Source organism: Sciurus carolinensis, chromosome 15 (assembly GCF_902686445.1).
Source record: "Sciurus carolinensis chromosome 15, mSciCar1.2, whole genome shotgun sequence".
Classification (NCBI taxonomy): domain Eukaryota; kingdom Metazoa; phylum Chordata; class Mammalia; order Rodentia; family Sciuridae; genus Sciurus; species Sciurus carolinensis.
This window is the reverse complement of record NC_062227.1, coordinates 41590631-41616971: the sequence shown is the minus strand read 5'-3', so window position 1 is coordinate 41616971 and position 26341 is coordinate 41590631. Positions and strand designations below refer to the sequence as shown.

Genomic DNA, 26341 nt, shown 5'->3' with positions numbered 1-26341 from the left:
ATTTTATACTGTTACACAACAACATTTTCACTTTCATACTGGCCTTTGGATATTGTGTCAGTGAGCTACATCTGTAAGTAGGAAGGAGGTAAATTTAAGCCATGAATTTAAAGTACAGAGCTAAAAAAAAAAAAAAGACCCTGAAAATACAGTCACAAAATAATGCCCAGAGCACTCTATTTAAACATGTGTGGGCAGCACACCTTTCTCCCTGGCTCACTGATGAATTGTGGGGTAAACTCCTCCTCAAGAACCACTTAAATCCTTTCAAAAGCATTTTGTGCGTTTGCATTTTTAATATGCCATTTCAATTGAGGTTTTGATCCAATGCTTCACCATACTATAGTTAGTTCATCCACCAGAGGTGACATTAAGTGCGCCGTGCGCGCGCGCGCGCGCGCGCGCACACACACACACACACACACACACACACACACATACCCACGTTAAGGGGGGAGTTCTCCTAAGTGAACAGTGAGCACGAATTCACAGACCCAGTTCCCACCACATTACTCAAGCACTCGCTAAAGGCCCGCCAATTTTATACAGGAACTTTTAAACACTTCTTAGAAACTACTACGGCTTGGCATCAATGGCGTTTTAAATAAATAGTATCGTGGGTTTTAAGAAAGTTATTTTAATCTATACTTTCAGTTCGGAGAGGCGAACATAAAGCAGGTAGTCTAAAACCTCCTGTCACTTTGTGGCTAGGTTTTAAATGGCTTACAATCGCTGGTTTGGTGCTAACGTTCAAATCCCAAATCCCACCTCATCAGTTGTGTCACGACTTCAGAAAGTCACTCGGACGCTCCAGTTGAACTTGAAGATCTTTGAGGGGTGTGTGTGTGTGTTGGGAGAGGACGCCGGGGTGGGATGGGAAGGGCAGTTTTCACAGACCCTCGGTTGCTCGAAACACCCAGCCTCTGTGGGGGTCCTGCAGCACGTGCAGATACAGCAAAACCAAACTCATCCGAGTTCTCTGGAGAGAGGGAAGCACAGTCGGTTCAACCACGTCCTGCGTAGTAACTGCTTTGTGGAAGCCTTGTGGCCGGCGCTTGTTTCCTTTCTGTGCCAGGGCGTGTGCTGGTTCTCCACACATTGGGAAGCCTGGCACTCGGCTGGGCCCGCGCCTGGATCCCCATCAGTGGAGCAAGGCACCTGGACTTCGGAAGGAGGCAGCATAGCCCGATTGTTTGTTTTCGCCTACCGAAATCCTGTGCAATGAGGCATTCTCCCCGTGGCCCGCCCCCAATGGGTTCAGGTTTATCCTTGCAGCAGTTTTCTAACGCACTGGCTTCTTTTAAATACACACACACACACACACACACACACACACACCATGCCTTCGGTTTCCCCAACATCGCCCTCCCCAGCGGATAGGCGTGCAAGCCGAGCTCCCCAGACACTTACACGTGGCCACAGCGGGTCCGGACAGGCTGGTGCAACACCTCAAGGCACACGGAGCAGTCGAAGGACGTAACCGGCAGCTCAGGGTCCCCCTTGCGCTGCACCGCCCGTGGGGTGGCAGAGGCTGGCGAGGATTTGCTGCTATCGCTACTCAGCAGGGAGCCCATCGCTGTGCTTCTCGCTCAGACAGCTGCCAAGAGCTCAGTGCCTGCTGTCGGTTGTTTTGTTGTCCTGCGGTGGAGGAAGGAAGTCCCAGCCCAGCTGTGATCGCCGCCTCCTAGCTCGCCCAGCAAGTACAGCCTGGAAGCAGACTCCGCCGCTGCGCTCAACCTCGGCAGGCCAAGTGCGCGGCCACGGGCTTGAAATGGTCTTTCGCTAGCTGCCTTGATTGGGGTGCAGAGGCGCAGGCGACAGCCTCACGGTGCAATCTGCGAGGTCTCGCGGTCCTGGGAGAATTGAAACCTGAAACCTCTACGGGAGGGGAGAGGACCCGGGTAGACAGTGAACCTTGCAGGCTATGACACACCCCTCCTTCCCTCCAGTCACAAGTTAAGCAAAGTGATGTCCTGGTCATGCTTAATGGGAAGTAGAAAACACCTTCCCGATAGTTGATGATCCTATCAGTTCTCCACATTAGAATCATAATACGCTGCAAAGATAACCTAAAACAGCTGGGTGTGGTGGCGCCAGTAATTCCAGCAACTCAGGAGTCTGAGGCAGGAGGATCACAAGTTCGAAACCAGCCTCAGCAAATTAGTAAGACCCTCAAGCAATTTGGTGAGATCTAGTCTCAAAATAAAAATATAAAAAGGGCTGGGGATGTGCGGATGTGACTCAGAGGTTAAGCACTCCTGGGATCAATCCCCAGTACCCAAAACACACGCGCGCGCGCACACACACACACACAAAACAAAACCAAACAAAACAAACCAAACTAAGGTTGAGTCTCCTAAGACATAATCACTACTTCAGTCATCTATCTACTCATTGCTCCATTAATGGAGAGGTGGCATGGAGTATTGGAAAAAGATCTGAATTCAAATCTCAGTTCTAGGACAGGAATACTGGTTTCCGCAACTCAGGATTTTTTTTCCCTACTGTTTGTACTCTCCCCATTTTACCCATCCTCTTTTAACATGACCAAGAGTGGATATCATTCACTGACTAATTAATGCATTTTCAAAAAAGGTATTTGATGCATGCCAGACACCATCTGTGATAAGTTTTCAACAAACAAAATCCTAATTCTCACAAAATCACAGAATTTGCTTTAAAAAAAAAAAGGTCTTGAGAAAATTATAGATTCACATGCAGTTTTACAGAACAATATTCAAAACACACACAGAAAATATATCATGCCTATAATACATAATAATCTCTTATGTTTCATCTAGTTTCCCCAAGAAAATATAAATAATGAACATATAAATGAATAAAATTATCTCAAATAAAAAACCAGGAAGAAGCCAGGCATCATGTCCTGTGCCTGTGATCCCAGTAACTGTGGAGCCTGACGCAGGATACAAGTTTGGGACCAGTCTCAGTAATTTAGGAAGGTCCTAAGCAATTTAGCAAGACTCTGTCTCAAAATAAAGAAGTACATAGGCTGGGGATGTAACTCAGTGGTAAAATGCCTGTGGGTTCAATCCCTAGTACCAAAAGCAAAACAAAAACAAAAACAGCTACAAAAGAAGAGAAGAAACAAAAACAAACAAACGAACAACAACAAAAACAGAAGGAATGGGAGGGCGGATAAAAAGGTCAGAGAAGCTATGCCTGGTGGCGCACAGCTATAACCCCAGCTACTCCGGAGGGTAAGGCAGTAAAATCCTAAGTTCCAGACCAGTGTGAGCAATTTATACTCACAAAATAAAATAAGAAAAGGGCTAGGTATATAGCTCAGGGGTAGAGTGGTGTGTGAGGCCCTGGGTTTAATCGCTAGCTCTAAAAAGAAGAAGAAGGAGGAGGAGGAGGAGAAGGAGGAGAAGGAAAAGGAAAAGGAGGAGGAGGAAGAGCAGGAAGGAGGAAGAGGAAGAAGAAGAAGAAGAAGGGGATGAGGAGGAGGAGGAAGAGAGAATTTTAAAAAATTAAGTGACAACTGAGCAGTCATGAATAATAAGGAATCAGCCATTCAGAGGGAAGCGCTAGAAAAGTGTGGGAACTTAAGTGAGATAGGAACAAAGAACAGAGAAGACGTGGAGTTGAACCACAGAGGGAGAGAGATAGAAGGAAGATGAAGAGTCATTCGTATCTCTAAAAGAAAAGCAAAAACCCCTTTCTGATCCCACTTGTTCCTCAGCTTGTGCCCTAATTCTTTTCAAAGTCAAATGCCTACTTTTATGTCTCCATTTCTTTATTTTCCACTCTTTATCCAGTCCAGTCTGGGTTCTGCATGAATCTCTCTACATCTATCTGTCCCAAAATGATTCCATCATCAATGTCACTGATGACTTTCCTGTGACTAACTCCAATAGATTTATTTCTTTGCAGAAAGGATGAAAATAAGTAAGTTTGTAATTTCAAGAAGTGTTGAGGGAATGAGAAAGACATTTTTATATTCACTGGAGCTCATTTTTATTAGAAAAATCAGAGGAAAGTGAATGTAAAGTATGATAAGTTTTGTAAAGTATGATAAATTGACTCAACAAATATATAAAGTAATGTTAAAAATGACTGGCTTATCATTTTGGGGTCCATTTGGATTAGTTTCTTTTAAATTTAAAAAGTACATTGGCAGCCATTGAAGCCAGAATTGGGGACAGGCAGTTAGTGTAGAAATAGGAGATTGGATCAAATCCAGGAAATGGATGCCATGAAAGCCATCTGCCTCTGGAAGCTGGAGACTGCCCCTAGGAGAATGAAATGTCAAAGATCTCTGGAGCCCATTGATTACCAAATTTACCTGCCCTTATCAAGGACTGCAGGCAAAGAGCTGCTAATTAATGCCCCCCGGGTCCTTGCCTGCCTGAATCACTTTGGCCCTCCCCCTGCCCATTTGCTTTTCACTTTATGTATCTCACTTGCAAAACCAGGCCTAGTCACATAGACAGGAAGCAGAGATAAAGTGGGAGAGAGCTGGAGAAAAAAAGAGACCTTAACCTATAAAACATGTAGGTTGTGCTCATTTCTTGGGATTCTGGAACATCAGCCAAGGCCCCCTTCTCCCTCCAGGGAGAAATCTGTAATATTACTACTCATTAATAAAACCTGCTTAATATGCTTGCCTTGGTGTGCTTCTCTAGTATTCAAACTTCAACATTAGAGAAAGCAGAACTTGTCACCGGTCAACGGCGGTATCATCATGCATTATGCCTGTAATCCCAGTGCCTTGGGAGGCTGAAGCAGGAGGATCACAAATTCAAGATCAGCCTCAGTAATTTAGCAAAACCCTCAAGCAACTTAGTGAGACACTGACTCAAAATTAAAAGTAATATAAAAGGGTTGGGGATGCTGGGCACGGTGGTGCACATTTGTAATCCCAGCAACTCAGGATGCTGAGGCAGGAGGCTCTCAAGTTCAAAGTCAGTCTTCAGTAAAAGTGAGGCACTAAGCAACTCAGTGAGACCCTGTTTCTAAATAAAATACAAAATAAGACCGTAATGTACAAAGCTGCTCCCCCTGACCTTTCGTGCAGCCATTTTCCCCGCCTCCCAACCACTTGTCAATCTGTGAACATCCTAGCTAACTATTGGTTCATCAGTCAGCTTGCAAGTATCCTTCTCCGATATTGGTCCCCTGTTAGCCTGGCGGAATTCAACTGCTTTACTGTAGCTACCCCGCCATCTTTTCTCATCCTTCTGTCTCTCCTCCTCACTTTCTCTAGCCTCCTGCTTTCACACTCTCTCTAGCATGTGCCCTTTCTCATTCTCTTTCTTTTCCTCTCATTTTCTCTCTTACCCTGCAGGGAGACACTCTGTTTGCTTAATAAACTCCCTTATGTGATTTCCCGTGTCCGGCATGGTTTCCTTACAAAGACTGGGGATGTGGTTCAGTGGTCAAGTGCCCCTGAGTTCAATCCTTCGTACAAAAAAAGTGGGGTGGTGGCTGGGATGTTAATTCCTCATAATAACCCTATGAGATAGGAAATTAACATTGTCATCCTGATTTTCCAGAAAAATAGAGGTGAAGACAGGTTCAAACTTGACTAAGATCATATTTATGGTAAAAAGTAAAGCTAAAATTGAGCTCATGAAATCTGGCTATTATTGTCAATGTGCTTAACCACTATGAAATATTGGCTTTCCTTTATCTGGGTTAGCATGGAAGTATTTCTAAAACACTATAAACTAAAAAGGGAAGTTACCAAAGAATACAAAAATCAATATAAGATATATTCCTTATGGGCAAAGAGCATTATATATATACCGTTGGGGGAAACTAGTGTGGACATGTTCAAAGTCACAAAACTCTTTTTCTTGTAAACTGAATGACCTTGACAGGTTTCTTCTTGGTCATTAGTTTCTTTATCTGAAAAACAACAGATAATGTTTATCTGTAGAATTATTGTCAGAGGTTAAATGCAATAACAATGAAACCCTTGGCTCATTGCCTGGCAGGTAGTGTTAAATAGGCATTTGTTTCTCTCTGACTTTATTCACTCTGCAAGCATTCAATGAGAACCTACTCTGTGTTAAGCACCTCAATAGATGATAGGTGTACAATCAAGAGCAAGATCCCAAAAGGCAGGCTAAATGACCAGCTATTTATTTTGTTTTATTTTTATTTTTATTTTTTTGCTGCTGAGCATCTATCTCTTCATCTTGTTCTTCCGTTACCCCACAGGCACTTCTGTTGCAGAAGTCATCCTTTCATCATCCCCAAATTTAACTATGTAGATTGATTACTACGAACCATGCACAATATTAAATGCAATGTATGTTTATGTATGTGTATATATTTCACTGTTGTAACAATGACTTTGGTGGGGCTGCCACTTATAGTCTCCACTTTTGACCCTCAAGGCCTTTCCCTTCATGCATAGAAGTTCCTATTGTTGAAATCTGAAATCTATCCTTCTGAAGCATAGTTGCTAAATCTTCTTCACTTTTTTCTTTCTTTCTTTTTTTTATACTGAGGATCTAGTCCACCAGCACTCTACCACTGAACTAATAATCCCCAGGCTCTTTAATTTTTTATTTTGAAACGAGGTCTCACTGAGTCTTCTAGGCTGGCCTGTGATTCTCTAAGATCAGCCTCTCAAATTGTTGGGATTACAGGAGTTTGTCACCAGGCCCAGTGTAAACTATCTTTTTATCTTTTATCTTTAGAACGTCTTACCAATACTTCCTTGTTTCTTGCATGATTTAGTCAGATGAGTTCTGTTGTCTACACCAAACTGACACATTTATCCTGTCTTCAGGCTTTCATGGTCTAGTAAATAAGATGGACAGGAAAATAACACATTCATAATTCAATATGCTAGGATCAGTGATCGGAATCTACATAAAGAAAGAGCAATGGTGCTAACTTTGCCTGGGGGATAGAAATGGAAAGAAGGGGAAAGAGAAAGAGCATTGCAGATAGAGGGACCTGGAATGAAAGAAGGAAAAGCTAAACATTCCAGATAGAGGGGACCTGGTAAGCACAGATGAGGAAGCAGGAAACACCTTGCTCTGGTTGGACAGTCTGTAAACAATTCCTGGTTGCTGGAATTTTCAGCACACAGTGGTCAGTGGGGAGAGAAGAAACTAGAGACCCAGGCAGAGACAAGACCAGGACAACTGCATTTGACTGATTGGACATTTTCTTTTTTTGTTTGTTTTTGTTTGTTTGTTTTTTGAAGTTTAAGCTGAGATTTTATTCTCCAGATAATGAAGTATTCTTTATATGTAGAAATTCTAACAATAAAAGATGTTATCTCACTAGAGGAACATATTTGTATAAAGTTAAACACAGGAATGTCATTTCCCTTAACATTTTGCTATGAAAAATTCAAGCCAACAGAAAAATTGAAATCAATCTACTGTTATCCCAGAAAATGTCCTTAAGTCCCTTTCCAACCATTCAGGGGCAACCAGTTTTGTTCACCCTTGATTAGTTTTGCTGTTTTGAAAAAGAATGTCATTAATTTTACATCAGTGTTTAAACTTGTGTATCTGAAATTCATTAATTCTGTACATAGCCCAATAGATTTTTTTTTTTTTTTTTTTTTTTTGGTACTGGGGATTGAACCCAGGGTCACTTTACCTACCACTCATTCACATCCCCAGCCCTTTTTTAAATTTTGTGAAAGGGTCTTGTTGAGTTGCTTGGGGCCTTGCTAAGTTGCCAAGGCTAGCTTTGAACTTGAAATCCTCCCGTGTCAGCCATCCGAATAGCTGGGATTATAAGTGTGCGCCATCAGGCCCGGCCTAATTAGAGCTTTAAAGTATGAATATCTAAGTTATTAGTACTAGTATAGTGAGCATTTTTATTAGGAAACATTAACGCTGTACCTCTCATTTTTTGTAATCTGCAGGACCACCCATATCACAGTCAAGCTTGATCAACAGTCGTGACCAGCCTGGGACAAGTGCAGTACCCAATCTTGCACCAGTGGGAGCAAGACTACCTCCTCCCTTACCCCAGAACCTCCTTTATACAGTATCAGAACGTAAGTAAACAGTTGACTTAAAATTTATGAGTTTTGTCCCATCAGCATAACTCTTTTATAAAACTAATTTCTATTTTTATGGACTTCGTAACTACAAAAATTATATCCACAAAGCAGTTTATTCTATAATTATGCCACATAGCCATATTTTAATGTTTTTTTGTGTTCTGGGAGAGAAAGGCAAGGTCTTATTTTGGAGAAGTCTCTCCCATGAAGTAGCAACATTTTAGTTTCTTCTATATTTAAATCACTTCACATTTAAATTACTGCCATCATTACATTTTCTTTCAAATCCCCCTCCCCCCAACCATATCACATAGTGCTGCTACACTGATTTTCCTAAGATGGTTCTTGATGAGAACTTTTTAATAGCCACCATTTCCTTCTGAACCATCAATGAATCTGTCTCTGGGGCTTCTAACTCTAGAATCTATCCCCTCCCTTCTTGGTAATCTGTTTTCAGTCTTTCCCTACATGCGCCATTTCTGACCAGACAAATTGTATCCTCTCTTTGTGCCTGTCACGACTGACTGGTTGGACATTTTCAATTGCCTTCTGTTTTGAGGAGCCAATTAAGAGTTTAAGTGGGAGAGTGGCATGCCCATGTCTGCAATTTTGACAAGTCACTCGCTCTGTGTCAAGGGTTCTCAAACTCTATCTTGCAACAGAGTCACCTGAAGAGCTTATTAAAATGATCCCATTCCAAGATATTTCAATGCAATGGCTGGGGTGAGCTATGAAAGTTGCATTTTTAACAGTCCTCCAGCTGGTTCTGATGCAGGTGTCAAAGGACAGTTCTTTGAGGAATACAGTTGTATGTGATGGGCAGCAGCAGGCTTTTTAAGTTACTTTGACAACAGCAGAGACACCAGGTACCAGGAGAAAATCCCTTACTTTGTGTCATAATCTGTCCATGACTGAGCCCTCACTATGGAATGACGTTTCCCTGGTTAAATAACTTGACGCTGACACATAGATATTTCTCAATGACAAAGATAATTCTAAAAAAATTCTTATCTATATACCTATTGAGAGTAACAAAGACATTTAGTATTTCACAGAAATACAAACATCAAGATGGGATCTTGAGTTTTAGTTAGCATCCTTTCTCTCTCGCTCTCTCTTTTTTTTTTTTGTACCAGGGATTGAACCCAGGCCCAGGGTTGCTTAACCACTGAACCACATCCTCAGTCCTTTCAGGGTTTTGCTGATTTGCTTAGGGCCTTGCTAAGTTGCTGAAACTGGCTTTGAACTCATGATTCTCCTGTCTCAACTTCTGGAGCCTCTGGGATTACAGGTGTGTGCCACTGCACCCGGCCACCATACTCTTCTTAAGCAAGGACATCATTATAAATGAAGTAAAGGACTTAAGAATTCATGCAGCTAGCCAAAGACCTGGACCTTCTGCCTTGACTTCAGCACAACTTTGTTTTTCAAAGTTGAATATTGCCGGAGTTTTTCTGCTAGCCAGGATCATTGCTACCTGTTGGGAGTTTTGCAAAATAACAAGATGGAGGTAGTCACCCCCATAACTTTCTGACCATTGCAGTTTACTTCAACTGTAGATAGTCAGTGCATTACAGCCTGTCTTCAAAGCATGCTGTCTTACTCCAGGAATAACTCAGTGAATATCTCAGTACCTGTCACTGGGCAATTCAACACGTAACATTTGAATGGACTCCACATTTGGTTTCAATTCAGTAAGTGTGGAAACCTAGCATGTTTGGAATGGGAAGGGTCAAAAGGGTATTTGGCCCAATTCTTTCATTCTGCAGATAAACTGATTTCCAATGAGGTGAAAGCATTTGCATCACATTCTTCAACATTTCAGATTATTTGAAATAAAAATTAAGTTATTAAGTACTACTTGAAAATTCTAGCCTATTTGTGTATGTGCATGTGTGTGTCTGTGTGTCTGTGTGGGTAGTGCTAGGGACTGAACCCAGGACTGTATGCATGCTAGACAAGTCCTACCACTGAAGTATGTATCAAGCCTAAGAGCTGTTCTGTTTTTAAGAGATATAAATATTTGAGGAAGCAAGATCACAAGGATAAAAGTATAAATAAAAATAAAAATGTTATTGCTTCCTGTACTAGCATTATCAATAAATTACAAGCTGGGTTTGGTGGCCCATACCTGTAGTCCCAGCTACTTTGGAGGCTGAGGCAAGTTTACAGGTTTGAGAGCAGCATCTGTAACTTAGTATGACTCTGTCTCAAATTTTTTTTATCAATTTTATTTATTTATTTATTTTTACAGACTGCATTTTGATTTATTGTACACAAATGGGGTACAACTTTTTGTTTCTATGGTTGTACATGATGTAGATTCATACCATTCATGTAATTGTACACGTACATAGGATAATGATGTCTGTCTCATTCCATCTTCTTTCATGCCCCTGCCCCATCTCCCCTCTCTCATTTCCATCTGCGTAATCCAAATTTCTTCCATTCTTCTCTAACCCCTGCCCCACCCACCCCCATTATGTATCATCATCCACTTATCAGAGAAACCACTTGGCCTTCGGTTTTTGGGGATTGGCTTATTTCACTTAGCATAATATTCTCCAATTCCATCCATTTACCTGCAAATGCCATAATTTTATTCTTCTTTATGACTGAGTAATATTCCATTGTGTATATATAGCACAGTTTCTTTATCCATTCATCTGTTGAAGGGCATCTCAGTTGGTTCCACAATCTAGCTATTGTGAATTGAGCTGCTATAAACATTGATGTGACTGCATTACTATAGCATGCTGATTTTAAGTCCTTTTGGTATAAACCTAGGAGTGGAATGACTGGATCAAAACGTGGGTCCATTCCAAGTTTTCTGAGGAATCTCCAACTGCTTTCCAGAGTGACTGCACCAATTTGCAACCCCACCAGCAATGTATGAATGTGCCTTTTTCCCCACATTCATGTCAACACATATTATTGCTTGTGTTCTTGATAATAGCCATTCTAATTGGAATAAGATGAAATCTTAGGGTGTTTTAAATTTGCATTTCTCTAATTACTAGGGATGTTGAACACTTTTTCATATATTTGTTAATGGTCTGTATATCTTCTTCTATAAAGTGTCTGCCCAGTTCCTTGACCCATTTATTGATTGGGTTCTTTGTATTTTTGGTGTAAAGCTTTTTAAGTTCTTTATTAATTTTGGAGATTATTGCTCTATTTGAAGCACATGTGAAAAAGATTTTCTCCCACTCTGTAGGCTCTCTTTTCACATTATTGATTGTATCCTTTGCTGAGAAAAAACTTTTTAGTTTGAACCCATTCCATTTATTGATCCTTACTTTCATTTCTTGTGCTTTTAGAGTCTTGTTAAGGAAGTCTGGTCCCAAGACAACATGATGAAGATTCAGGTCTACTTTTTCTTCTATTTGGGACAGGGTCTCTAGCCTAATTCCTAAGTCCTTGATCCATTTTGTGTTGAGTTTTGTGCAGGATGAGAGATAGAGGTTTAATTTTATTATACTGCATATGGATTTCCAGTTTTCCCAGCACCATCTGTTGAACAGGCTATCTTTTCTCCATGGTATGTTTTTGGCTCCTTTGTCTAGTATGAAGTGACTGTATTTATGTGGGTTTGTCTCTGTGTCATCTATTCTGTACCATTGGTCTACCTGTCAATTTTGATACCAATACCATGCCATTTTTGTTACTATTTCTCTGTAACATAGTAAGTTTTTTAAAAAATAAAATAAAATAAAAAGGTCTGGAGATGTAACTCAGGGGTAGAGAGCCTCTGGTTCAAATAAGAAAATTACAGTACTGCAAATAAATGAACAGCATAGATAAATTTTGTCTTTTGCCCAGGTAAATTAAAATATATTTTGTTGGGGCTGGGGAGGTAGCTCAGTTGGTAGAGTGCTTGCTGTACAAGCACAAGGCCCTGGGTTTAATCCCCAGCACTGAAAATAAATAAATAAATAAAACTATTTTGTTGGTACATATAAGTGTATATAAATATGCTCCCATTTTGGAAGATTTAAGTTAACTGATAACAATAAAAATACAAAATAGTACATGATTACTTTTGGGCCATGTACAATGTTAATGTAATGCTTGTGTATGTATGTGTATATGTATGTCAATGTTATAACAAGTAAACCTTATGTGTATACATACATATATATATACACACATACATGCACAATTATTTTATGTATGTGCTTATGTGGGTATAGTTTATGTTGAAAACACCTATTTCTTTCTTACCTCTTTTTCAAAATTGAAACTCAGAGAGTTTAAGTAACTTGCCCTTGTAATCACTGCATAATAGAAGAGTCCAGAAGAGTCCTGTTTTTTTTTTTTGTCTTGTTTTTGTGTGTGCACACACAAGCTGGGAATTGAATCCAGGGCCTCATGCATACTAAGCATGCACTTTTCTACTGTTCTACACCCTTAAGCCTCGAGCAGAGTTTATAACACTTGTTTCAGGCTCCTAAGTCTATGCTTCTAACACTTAGGCAAGAATACAGGTCCTAGAACTATTTTCCCCACTATATCATAAAATATAAAGTTGGGACTGACTCTATTCTATTTATGTGGCTTGTTTCCTTTAAAGCACTAAAAGTTTAGCACTCTGAGCTGGGCACAATGACTTACACCTATAATTTCAGAAGCTCCAGAGGCTGAGGCACAAAGATCACAAGTTCAAAGCTAGCTTCAGTAACTTAGCAGGGCCCTAAGCAACTTAAGAAGACCCTGTCTCAAAATAAAAAATCAAAAAGGACCAGTAACCTGGTTCAGTGGTTAAGCACACTGGTACAAAAAAAAATTTAGCACTCCGAATTCTCAAATCCAGAAAATAATATAGAATCTGGTGAAAAGAGGAAGGATTTATTTAGCAGAATTAATTAATTAATTAATTAATTAATTTATAACTCAGGATCTAGTACATGCTAGGTAAGCACTCTGTCACGGAGCTACATCCCTAGCCTTTTTAATTCTATGTTGAGATAGCATCTTGCTAAATCGCCCCGGTCAGTTTCAAACTTTCAATCATCCTGCCTCAGCCTCCTGAGTATCTGGGAATATCTGGGATTATAGGCATGTACCACCATGTCCAGTGGAAGTCTTTGTTTTTTTTTAAGGCACTGCATAGGTAAGTTAAAATATAGCAAGGGTTGGGGGTTGTAGTTCAATGGTACAGTGCACACCGTGGCATGTGCAAGGGTCTGCATTCATTCCCCAGCACTGGAAAAAAACAAAAACTAAAACCTCATAGTAATAAAGATGTCCCTAGAATAAAAGCAGATCTAAACTTTACTATTTCCATTCTACAAATGGAAAACTTAAGTATATCCTAACACACCTTTATTTCTAGCCTATGCCCCCCACAATTTAAAATAGAAGAGGTGAGAAATAGATACGCAGAAATTGTGGTAGCACTTAAATTTTAATGATCTAAATATGGTGACAGCAACTAATGTATGGATTTATGCAAAAATTTCTGGAAAGACTAATGGTAAGGGCTATTCTTCTGTGCCTCAAAGGGATCAACTTCTCCTCTTAAAAATAGCATAGTTTTGCTGGGTGCGGTGGCGCATGCCTGTAATCCCAGTGGCTTAGGAAACTGAGGCAGGAGGATCACAAGTTCAAAGCCAGCCTCAGCAACTTAGCAAGGTGCTAAACAAGCCATTGAGACCTTGTCTCTAAATAAATACAAAAAAGGGCTGGGGATATAACTCAGCAGTTAAGTGCCCCTGAGTTCACTCTATGGTACCAATAATAAAAATAAAAAGCATAGTTTTAAAAGTTCTGGATATCATTTTTTGATATCATATCAAATTTTCAAATCACAGGACTGGGAATGCAGCTCAATGGTAGAGAACCTGCCTAGATGCCTATATGCGTAATGCTCTGGGTTCAATCCCCAGCCCTGCACCTCCCCCCATTAAAAAAATCAAAATCACTTGCACCATGTGAAAGAGCCGTGTTATCCTCACATGTTAAAGTAAACAAGAATTGCCTGTATGACAGTGAGAGAGAAAGTACATTTTGTGGAGTGACTATTCCTCTTTCATTGTTTTTTGTTTTGTCCCCTGTTAACATTCAATCTTCTGATTCTTTGTATAAGCAGTAGGAAAAGGGGGATAGAACGGAGGAATTGGAGAGACAAGATCCCCTTGGAGATTGCGGGCCATGAATAAAAGTGGCTACACACTCCCGGGACAAAGAGGATGAAGACATGCTATGTGGCAGCTCTCCAGACCCCAAGCCAGGTGAACACAGCCTTCCCACCACTGGTGCGTTGCCAGGTTTGGTGGCGTGACAGCTGGATGTGTGGTGTGGTCATTCCCTGTCCCTTTGCAATTGACAACAGATATTGAAGGAAGAGATGTAGATCAGCGGTCACAGAAATTAAACTTGTTAATGTTAAGACTTCAACTGGGACTATCAAAAGCAAAGTGCAATATACAAAATAATATTTCATCACTAATAATTAAAATGCATTAAAAGCACAATATTGAAGAGTATATGAAAGAGGCTAGGAATGTATCTCAGTGATAGAGTACTTGCCTAGTGTATGTGAGACCCTGTGTTCAATTCCCAGTACTGGAAAAAAAAAAAAAGTTAAAATATTTGGGTCTGGGATATAGCTCAATGGTGGAGCACTTGCCTCATATGCACTGGGTCCTGGGTTTGATTCTCAGCACCACAAATAGAATAGAATAGAAAAATGAGATAAAGAGTAAATGAGCCAGGCATCGTGGCACACACCTGTAATCCCAGCAGTTTAGGAGGTTGAGGCAGGAGAATCACAAGTTCAAAAACAGCCTCAGCAACTTAGTGAGGCCCGAAGCAACTTAGTAAGGCTCTGTCTCAAAATAAAAAAATAAAAGTTCTAGGGATGTGACTCAGTAGTTAAGTGCCCTGGGTTCAATCCCCAGTATCAAAATGGAAACAGGAAAAAAAAAAAGAGTATGTGAAAAAATCATATGAAGAGAACTAACTTAAATTCATATATATCCTTCCAGACTCTGGGTGATTAGATCCTGCATGATAGTAATATGACATAATTACCTTTTTATATTATGTGTATAACTTGATGAATTACATTTGCCTATTTTCTTCTATTGATCCTAATACAAAACTGGCTTCCTTTGCAACATTTTACATAAATCAGCTATTATTAAAATGCCGTGTTGGGGCTGGGGATGTAACCCTGCCTTTGATACTGAATATTTAAAAAAAAAAAAATGACAGTGTTAAGCAACTTTGTGATCAAAACGCATTGATATAACTTGTCAAATAAGAAGTCATTTTTAAACTATCTGAACCTCATCAAAGATGATTTTACTGCTGAGCACGGTGGCACATGCCTATAATTTCAGTGGTTGAGAGGTTAAAGCAGGAGGATCTCGAGTTCAAAGTCAGACTTAGCAAAAGCAAGGCCCTAAGCAACTCAATGAGACCCTGTCTCTAAATAAAATTCAAAATAGGACTGGGGATGTGTCTCAGTGGTCGAGTGCCCCTGAGTTCAATCCTCAGTACCAAAAAAAAAAAAAAAAAAAGACAATTAAAAATAAAGCCGCTCTACACAAAGAAACAACAAATGTTTAAGAACATAGGTATACAGTGTAACAAACATCACATGGTACACCATATATACATATAAATTTTATGTCAACTAAAACATTATTTTTAAAAAAGCAGCTCTAATTCTTCCCACATTTAACTTTCCTTCTTATTTACAATTACTGATCATAATATATCAACAAAGAAGCAAAGAGTTTCATGACCATGGTACTTTACCTAATTTGTTTTTAGAGAATCATCTGTCCTCCATTGACAAATGAGAATGAATAGCCAAATACTGGCCCAAGATAGAAGTTATTGATAATAATCTGCAGAGTGGCAGTAATATAAAGGACAAATAGACATGAAACAAAACCACTGCTTATGTTAGGATAATGTAAAATCAACATTAACTATGGGTTAATTCTATTCTAAACATAATACATAAGAATAACTTTTTTTTTTTTTTTTTTTTTGCTAGGGATTGAACCCAGGGCCACACACCCTAGGCTCTACCACTGAATTACATCCCTAGCCCTAAACTAAATCAGAGGATTCCTACTACATATGTGGCCTAACTCAGGAATCATGCCTTTTATTCACAGCAGTGCTCTTTTTCTATCTTGTCTCTGTGTTTTCAAAGTGACCATGGACATGTCAGGTGCTTCTAAGTCAGCAGTTGCAGAGGTAACAGGAGAATATTGTTTTCTTCACTCTAAGGCTCTGCAGCATCCTCCCTCAGGAAGTATAGTGGAAAAATCAATGCCAGATGGCTCTCAAGAAGATGCCGCTAATGCTTCTGCTATTGTCAAATCTCCTGTGGAGAACATTCCCTCACAGTTAATCAATATAGCAATGCAGCTTGCAGACTCTGTATCTCAGGGAACATGAACCTCTGTCATAGCAAACCAACTGACCCAATCTCAGTGCACAGTCCTGAGCAAAGATTGTCAAGGTCCCAATGATTTACACCTTGTTTCAGACAAAGCAGCAGAGATTTACCTGTTTTCCAATTTTCATTTGTTGTTAAAATGGTATTTTAATTTTAGGGGGTGGGGGATACTGGGGATTGAACCCAGGACCTTATATGTGCTAAGAACTTTCATTTTTCAATATTTTAGAGTGTTGTAACCAATTAAGGAAAATTCATGGGTAATATCAGCTATTTCTCATAAGGCACTTATTATGTACCAATATAATGCTAGGTATATTACATAGGTTAACTTGTTTCATTCTTAATTCTTGGAGGTATTATTTTTCCTATTTGAAGTTATAAGTGGGATGAGGTCATGAAGTGTGGCTACAATGTAGACAGGGGTCTGTTACAACAAAATTTTGGTCTGTAAGTGTTGTAAAAGAATAACTTCATAAATAATCTTATAACTTTGATAAATGCTTTCATTTTTCTCATATTCCCTTTCATTGTTGTTCATATGAATGTCGCTGGGAACTTCTTTTCCATTTATGGTTTTCCCCACCCACTCTATCCTTTGGGTTCAATCAGAGTTACCACTTTCCTAGAAGTGACCTTGAACCCAACCTCCCTCCCCCAGGCTACCTGACCCCTGCTGGGCTAAGGCAAAATTTATTGTGTACCAATTTTGAAATTCAGGAGGATAGATTTCATAAGACAGAGAAGGGAGAAAAAGTGGGAGGAAGAAAAAAATTAAAGAGTTTCTCTCCACATGAGCTGTAACATGTGGAATTCAAAAGCTTTGTGTACTTATGTCCATTGTAAACTGAAGAATAGAGTCTTCTGGCAGTAAGAAGGCAGAAGTCCTGGAGAAAGATGGAGAATGAGAACCCTAAGATCCCCCACAATGTTTTAGGCTTTGGCTTATTCCCAGGCCCAGCTGTGACTCTGTGCTTGGGTTCTGTGAAATATCCCAATTTTCCAAAACAATTTCTTTCTTTTGCTTAGGATTACTAACTTCAGTGCTTGTTACTTGCAACCAATAGAGTCCAAATTCATATTTGAAGAAATAAATGCCCTCAACATTTTCCCCATTGTCAGTCCCATGAAAACATGGATAGGTCTGGGGAGGGAGATGGTTTAAGTGACACCCTGGAGCTGCTCCAGCCCTCAGCTTAAAGTGAAGACAATCCATCTCACACCCACTATGGGGATCAGGGGCTCAAGTGGCTACCAGTCCAGAGGCAGTCAGGCTACTGGGGACACGTTCCAGAGGGCCCAGCACCATTGTCCTGTTTTCTCTCGACTGCCTCTGGGCCCTCTTCCTCCTTAGGCAAATGGTGAGATCAGTGCCACCTCCTAGTGTAAGGACACTCCTCTAATGTTCCCCAGCAAATCTACACTGGCTCTAATCCTTGTTACAATACAGTAGCAGGGGACAGGCACATGCCAGGGTAGTCCCAAGTTCCTGAACCAATCTCTTAAAAGTGGGATGGAGATTCATCAGGGTCACTTTCTTGAAGAACGTGGCTGCTACGCTAGGGTGGGGGAAGTTGATGGAGATCCTACCACCGTGTCTGCTCTACACTTAGGCCCGCCCCCTCAGTTGCTAGCATCCTTACACACCCGCTTCCTTTTCCTTACTGAGAAGCAATCAGACAGCTTGAAAACCAGGGGCAGGAAAGTTATCAGACCACTGAGAGTGAGAGAAGGAAGCAGGATTGGGCCGAGGAGAAGTGGAACTACAACTCGGTTGTCACAGAGGCCCCAGCCAGTTTCCCAGGTTAGGTGGAGCAGGGATGACCCTCTAGAGTTGTCCTTAATTGAGACCTTTGTACCTCTCCTCTCCTCACACCTCTCTCCTCCCTGTGAGTAGTGTTGGATACAGGCTTCTCCTGAAGATAGGAGTATCTCAGAGAGAGATCAATTCCTAGACTGGCAGGCACTAGGCTGTGAGCCATTAGCAGACACCACTCTTGGCAGCTGGCAGGAATGAGTGCCGCAGTCATGGAGGGAAGATCTGGTGGTGCTGTATCTACCACATATATCTTCATTCATTCTTTTTTTTTTTTTTTTAATGTGGTACTGGGATTGAGTCCAGCTTTACCGCTGAGCTATATCCCCAGTTCTTTTATTTATTTTATTTTGAGACAGGGTCTTGCTAAGAGACTGAGGCTGACCTGGACATTGCCATCCTCCTTCCTCAGCCTCCCAAGTTGTTGGGATTATAGTGTGCACCAACATGCCTGGTCCTCACTATGTATATCTTCATAAATGACCCCACTTACATGAGATGCTTTCACCCAGGGTCAACCCAAAGCCTCATCCAATTGTGATATTAGCACCAAGTTCCCCAATTTGGGCATTGTCTTATCATCTTTTTCAATTCCAGTTATAGCTCCTCAGAGGGCCTATGCCTGAACGATAAATCACCTCCCAATACCCCAGTAAGCAAAGAACAAGAAAATGGATTGAAAAGTTGGAAGATGGGGGCAGGGCACACCACACAGTACTCAGTCTTCCAAGATACATATATCCTTTTCAGTAGGTTAGCAGAATTCTGTGACAGGCAGGGGCAAGGTAATCCACACTGGGAGTCTGAGGCAGCGCCCCTAAGAGGGTTGCCATTTTCTTTTTTTCTTTTTCTTTTTTTTTTTTTTTTTTGTACTATAGATTGAACCCAGGGGTGCTTTACCACTGAGCTATATCCCCAACCTTTTTTATTTTTTATTTTGAGACAGGGTCGTAGAGGCTGCTAAATTGTTGAGACTGGCCTTGAACTTGCAATCCTCCTGCCTCACTACCCACCCCCCACCCCATTAATCACTGGGATTATAGGCATGTGCCCATGTACCAGCCGAGGATTTCCCTTTCTGATCTCCTCAAAAAGCTCTGGTTCTGGGCTGGGGAGATAGCTCAGTTGGTAGAGCGCTTGCCTCACAAGCACAGGGCCCTGGGTTTAATCCCCAACACCACAAAAGGGGGAAAAAAAAAAGGGGGCAAGCCATGCTTCTGTCTTCTGGGAGGATCTGCTTTACCCAGTGAGCTCTTTGGCCATATCTGGGGTGAGTATACAGCCCTCTCCTCAGGGTTCTATCTATCTATTAAGCAGCCCATTTCCTGATGTTAGACTTTCTAGGTCATGAGGATCATCTAGGGATTGAATGGTCACAAGATATTCAATACATAGCTTGATTGATTGCCTTTCTTTCTTCCTCGGTTCCCTCTTCTTCTCTTCCTTTCTTTTCTTCCCTCCTCCCGTCCCCCTTTTCTTCTTCTTTTATTTTTTTGGTACAGGGGATTGAATCCAAAGTACTTTATCATTGAGCTATATTACCAGTTCTTATTTTCTATTTTGAGATCCTCTAAATTGCTGAGGTTGGCCTCAAAACTCAATTCTCCTGCTTCAGTCTCCCAACTTGCTGGGATTATAACTGTGCACCACAACACCCTGCAGAGAATATTTTTTTAAAATCCTCAATAGGGGCTGGGGAATATAGCTCTGTGGTAGAGTGCCTGGGTTTGATTCCCAGTACTGAAAAAAAGGGGAAAAAAAATCCTTGACAAACTTCCCTTATTGGCATGAATGGATCATATCCATTCTTGAAATAAGAATGATCTGGATAGCTTAGACCTGAGATCCTAAAGTAATCACTAGGAATGGAATGGGCCTATTGTGCTGGGGCATACCCTATAGCTACTAATAGTTTCTCAACCATTTGGTTGAACCAATGATAAATAAAGTAATGGACATGGGGGAGTGAGTCATACATTACTCCATTAGTAATCCAACTGGTTCAATTGGTTTTATAGGCAATAAATATAAAGTATTAATGAATTTGGAAATTTTCAGACTTTAACTAAAGAAGGCCAAGTTGAGCCGGCACGGTGGCACCCTCCTCCAATCCCAGCAAAACTCAGAGGCTATGGAAGGAGGATTACAAGTTTGAGGTCAGTCTTAGCAACTTAGCAAGACCCTGTCTCAGAATAAAAAGTACTGGAGGAATGTAGCTCAGTGATTAAAGTGCCCCTGGGATCAATCCCAAGTATCAAAAAAAAAAAAAAAAAAGTATATATATGTGTATGTGTGTGTGTGCGTGTGTGTGTGCTTGCACAAATCATATTAACAATCATCATTCAAAGTTCACTGATTCTTAGCTCCTCAAACACTGATGCAAGATCTCTTTTATCCCTCTGCAGTTTAACCACTGTATTTCTGGTGGTTATCATGAGGCATTCCACATATATTTGCAAGAATTTCTTCCCACAGGGCACCATGATTGAGGCACAGTAACTCCATACTTTACTGGTGCTCTAGTATACCTTTGTAGGACTCCCTTGATTTTCTAACATAGGGTTGTGTGTGTGACGCCGCTACCTACAATTTTGATAGTCATTACTGTCTCTGTTAATTACTACCACTGACAAGAGTATCTTTCTATATTAATAAATATGATTATGGAAGTCAGCCATGGTGGAACATAACTGTAATCCCTGTGATCCCAGAGATTGAGGCAGGAGGATCACAAGTTCAAGGTCAACCTCTGCAACTTAGGGAGAGTTAAGAAACTTGGTGAGATTCTGTCTCAAAATAAAAAATAAAAAGGGGTAGGGGTATGGCTCAATGATTAAGCAACCCTAGGTTCAATCCCAGGTACCAATATATATATATATGTATATACATATACATATACATATATATATATACATATATAAAATATCTTTATTGGTTCATATTGTTGTTTATTTGAACATGTCAGAATTTGTGGAATTTTACCATGTATTTTAAATGATATTGTATGCAGTAATCATCATTGATTTCACCAATTTACTATGATTGAATATTTGGTTACTTTCTTGGTTGCTATTATGAATGATGCTCCAAGGAATATCCTTGTAGTCAAACCTTGCACATATTCTTAATATTTGCTTTAGGGTCATAATTGCTAATTTAATCTGTTTTACATACTTCTTACTAACAAGGAAATGATTTCATAAGTATTCAAGGACTAAATAGTTTTCAGAATTTAAAAGAGCAACTTGATAAAAATAGAAAACATTAACAATCATATTATGTATACTAGCTTAATTACCAGCTACAACAATTCAAGGAAGAGCAGTCCAGGGCCTTAGAGCAACCATCTTCCTGGCTACATTGGTTTGTTTAGGAGCTGCTCAGCATCAAGTAAACAATGTGGTTTTGGGGACAATTTTCAGATATTTCTGTTGTTTTATCTAAGTATGTAATTAAACCATTTTTATCTTTTAAAAAGTACAATTGAATAGAACTAAATAAGCTACTTTGATTTGACTACTTTTCACCTCTTTATTTAGTACAGATATTTAAATAGAAGTTGAGTTTATATAAGAGTACATTCCAGAGAAACTAGTAGTGGAAGCTCTAACGAAAGCAAAGAAAGAACTTAAGGAAGTTTCTAAAGTATAGCTGGCTGACTCATTAGGACTGTAGGAAAACCCCTAGATGAAAACTGGAAATCAAAAGAGAGACTACAGTTCTACATTCGCTGACATTTATGTAAGTCCTGCTTTGTTTCCTCTGCTGGTCTTCTCCCAGTCCACCAGAGACTATGCAGGTATATCCCACTGGGCTACCTAGAAATTTCTCCTTCATTTTCTCCTTTTTGTGGTACTGGAGATGGAACCCAGGGTTTCATACCTGCTAGGCAAGCACTCTACCACTGGGCTACATCCTCAATCCTGAAGTTTCTGATAGATAGGTCTCCCAGTCATAATTACTACATTGAATGACTTACAGATTAGACACCAGGGCTGGAGATGTAGCTCAGTAAGGACAGCACTTGCTTAACCTGAGTATGAAACCCTGTGTTTCATCCCTAGGACTACCTCCCAACCAAAAATAGCCACCTACCTAAAATAATAATAAAGATCATTTGTATACACCATGCACTGGACCAAGTGTTCAGTTATTTGATTTTTATCTTCACAATAGCATTAACTTGCCATAGTCTGCAAGTAAAAGAAACTTGATTCAAACTTGCTTAAAAAAAAAAAAAAAAAGGAGATTGTATTGATTCCTCTAGCAGGAAGTACAATATTACTGACTTCAGGCATGGTTTGATCATGGTTCTCTCTCCATCTCCCTCGATTTTAGTACTATATGTTTGTTTTCTTCTGAAGCTGATTTCTTTGGTGGTGTAGAATGGGTGCTGGTGACAGTTGGGGCTATTTACATATTTTTTTGATGTATGACTAAGAAAGAAACTTCTAATTGCAGCATGATGGCACATGCCTATAATCCCAGTAACTTGTGATGCTGAGTCAGGAGGATCAAAAGTTCAAGGCCAACCGTGGGAACATACCGAGATCCTATCTCAAAACAAAAAAAAAATTTAAAGTTAGGGATTATAACTCAGTGGTAGAGCACCTCTGGGTTCAGTCCCTAGTGCCATAAAAGAATTAAAAAAAAAAAAAGAAAGAAAGAAAAGAAAGAAACTGCTTACGATTCTCCTTTGGTAGAGCAAGGAAAAAGTCTTCAGAAGCCTCCATTAAGCTCTTTCTATTACTCAGTGGGAGCTGCCATAACAAAATACCATAGACTGGGTGGCTTCAACAACACAATTTATTTTCTCACTGTTCTGGAACCTGGAAGTCCAAGAGCAGGGTGTCACCACAGTAGGGTTCCGGTGAGGACTCTCTCCTTGGTATGCACTGTTCACTGGATCTGTGAGGCGGGGGAGGAAAGGGAGGAAGAGGGAGCGAATGAGAGAGAGAAAAAGGTCTGTGATGTCTCTTCTTATAAGAGCATTAATTCTGCCATGAAGGCCCTGCCCTCATAAACTTACCTATACCTAATTCACTCCAAAACGTCCTACCTCCAACGTGCATCACATTGGAAGTTAGAGTTTCAACCCACGAGTTTTGCAGAATCATAATTTGACCCATAGCATCCTTCTTCATATGTCATTAGTCATCCCTAAACCAATCATTAGCAAAGAGAATGGGATTACCACGATTAGCTTAGTTGGATCAGCAGAGGTAAAAAGGATTTGGGGAGTCAACACAAAGTGCACCATAAAGTAGGCATATCTCATAAACGAGGAGACGTAAAGTGACCAGTTCAAGGTCACACATAATAGGTGGGAAGGCCAAGATTTAAACTCGACCAACTCTAAAGCTTTTGATGTGTGTGCTACATCATCCAGCATCTCACTTTATTTTCTAGTTTGTCATTTATCTGTCAATTCTTGGTTAGTTTTTTTTTCTTTCCATTTCCTGCCTTTCCTCCATCTCTTCCTCTTTCCACCCTCTCCTTTCCTTCCTCTCCCTCCTTGCCTCACCCAACTCTTTCCTCTGAATACTTGCCCTTGAAACCTGAGTGAGCACAACCCAGAACCCAGAGCTCCTGTCCATTCTGGGTACCAGCATGAAGGGGCAGGCCCAAATATTAACAATCATCCACCGCTCTTTGCAGTGCTATTTCAAGACATTCAACCTTTCTTTCTTTCTTTCTTTCTTTCTTTCTTTTTTCTTCTTCTTCTTTTTTTTTTTTTTTTTGTACTGAAGATTGAACCCAAGGGTACTTTACCACTAAGCTACATCCCCTTATTTCCTTATTTTGAGACAATCTATCTAAGTTGACCAGGCTGGCCTCAAACTGTGATCCTCCTGCTTCAGCCTCCTACCTCAGCCTCCAGAGTCACTGGGATAACAGATGTGCACCACTGCACCAAGCTATTTCAAACCTTTCACAAACTTTTCCTTACTTAATATTTTAGGTGGAATGCCACTCTTTCACTTTCCTGAAATCTCTATTCCTGTTAAATAGGACTGCTGGGGAAATCTAAACACACCTTCCATAATTAGATCTCTCTGTCCTTGTTCCCACTCTTCAGACTTTCAGGAGACCGTTGCTTGTTGTGTGTGTGTGTGTGTGTGTGTGTGTGTGTATGTGTGTGTGTGTGTTTCTCCCCCACTGCCCTTGGGAAAAACAGAAACTTGGAAGGAAGAGGGTCTGAGCCCTCTCTGCTGTTTACTGGCTGAGCAATGGAGGACAGATAACTTAAACTCTCTCAGCCTCATTTTTCTTCTTTGAAGTCTATGGATATGAATACCAGTTTCATAGAGTTGTTCTGAGTAATAAGAATCCACATGTAAAAAAAAATCTACGTGTGAAAATGCCTGACAAGTAATAAGTACTTAATAAATGGGAAATGCTTCAAGACCTAAAGTCCTATTTCCTACATGAGTTTTCTTTACTCTTCTCAACCTGAAGTGGTGACTCTTTCCCTTTGAACTCACATAAAAATTACAGTTGACCGGGTGGCGCTAATTACAATCCCAGTGACTCGGGAGGCTGAGATGACAAATTAAAGTTAGCCTCAGCAATTTAAGGAGACCCTAAGCAATTTAGTGAGACCCTGTCTCAAAATAAAAAAGGACTGGGGATGTAATTTTGAGTCAGGGTCTTGTTAAGTTCTCCAAACTGGTCTTGAACTTGCAATCCTCCTGCCTCTCCCTCCTAATTACAGGCATGTGCCTCTGCAATTGGTTGACCACCAATTTTTAATACCTCTTATGTTGGTGTCTTGGACTATTTAAAATTTTTGTAACTATTTCACTTTCCAATTAGACTTGAAACAATTTGTAACCTATGCATTATGTGGCACAGTGTCCATACATTTGGAAAGAACAGGCCATGAAAGACTTTGTCTTCTTCAAGGATAGTTAATACTACATTAAATGTTAAGTAAATCAGCGACTGTCAACTACAAGGGTGCAAATAGATATGCAGTCGTAAACCAGGCATGGTTGTGCACCCTGTAGTCCCAGCTACTTGGGAGACGGAGGCAGGAGGATGGCAAGTTTGAGGCCAACCTACGCAACTTAGTGAGATCCTGCTTCAAAATAAAAAATAAAACGGACTGGGATGTTGGGATGTAGCTCAGTGGTACTGAGAGAAACCCAGGCATGTCCCTCGATTCAATTGCCAGTATTAAAAAACAGACAAACAAACGCCAGGCATGGTGGTGTATGCCTGTAATCTCAGCAACTCAGGAGGCTGAGATAGGAGAATCATGAGTTCAAAGCCAGTTTCAGCGATTTAGCAAGGTCCTGAGCCACTTGGTGAGACCCTGTCTCAAAACAAAATATAAAACAAGGGCTGGGGATGTGATGTGGCTCAGTGGTTAAACATCCCTGAGTTTAATCTCTAATACTCCCGCCCTCCCCCCAAAAAAAACACTTATAAAGAACATAACCCTCTCTATTTTGTAGGGTTGCAGGGGTCATTGTGAATGAAGATAGACTCCCATTTCTATTCATGTGATGTAGCTAGAACTATCTTCAAGATTTCCAGTAACTACAAAGGTAGCAGACTTATCCCACTCGGTGTCCTGGGCCATTCGTCTCACCTTGATCCCCTCTTGCCCCAGTTTATAAAGCTGGCCTTTGCCTTGGTTCCTGTTGCAAAAGTTGTTTGTCTGGTATCCTTCCAAGTGTTCCATGCCAAAAATGACATGATTTATTGTCCCAAGCAGGACCTTGTTCAAGATGAAAGGGGAAGATTTTTATATTAAGACAAGTGCCACATGAACTGTTCTAGGCCATCTACCCATACTGGATACAAGAGCTGGTATGAGAACTTTGCCTGTATTTGCTTGTCCTCTCTGTGGGGACGGAGAACCTGTCCCTGAAACCCAGGCTTTCTGATGAGTGGAGGTCACCATCAAGCAAAAGTTCTCCCCAAAGTTGATGCCCTCCTATGAGGACCTTGTCCTCTGCTCTTCTGGCTGCATTTCTGTTGTTAGCTGAGTCAGACTCTCCCACCCCCTTCCTATGGGAAGCAAGTTCAGGGCTAAGTTCCAAGACTGGTGCCTGTTTCACTTTTGCAAAACAGTCCTGCTTCCTGCAAC

The 26341-nt window shown here is 40.5% G+C and overlaps 1 protein-coding gene across 2 annotated transcripts in view; it reads right to left on the bottom strand.

Moving 5' to 3' along the window:
- The window catches only part of Rnf125 (ring finger protein 125), a 38487-nt gene extending 36626 nt beyond the window's left edge, over window positions 1-1861 (bottom strand). For both annotated transcript variants that reach the window (XM_047526976.1, XM_047526975.1), the window contains exon 1: window positions 1411-1861. In XM_047526976.1, the coding sequence (XP_047382932.1) occupies window positions 1411-1574 (164 nt within the window). In that variant the 5' untranslated portion in view covers window positions 1575-1861. The remainder of the gene's footprint in view (window positions 1-1410) is intronic.
- Between the last annotated feature and the right edge of the window lie 24480 nt (window positions 1862-26341).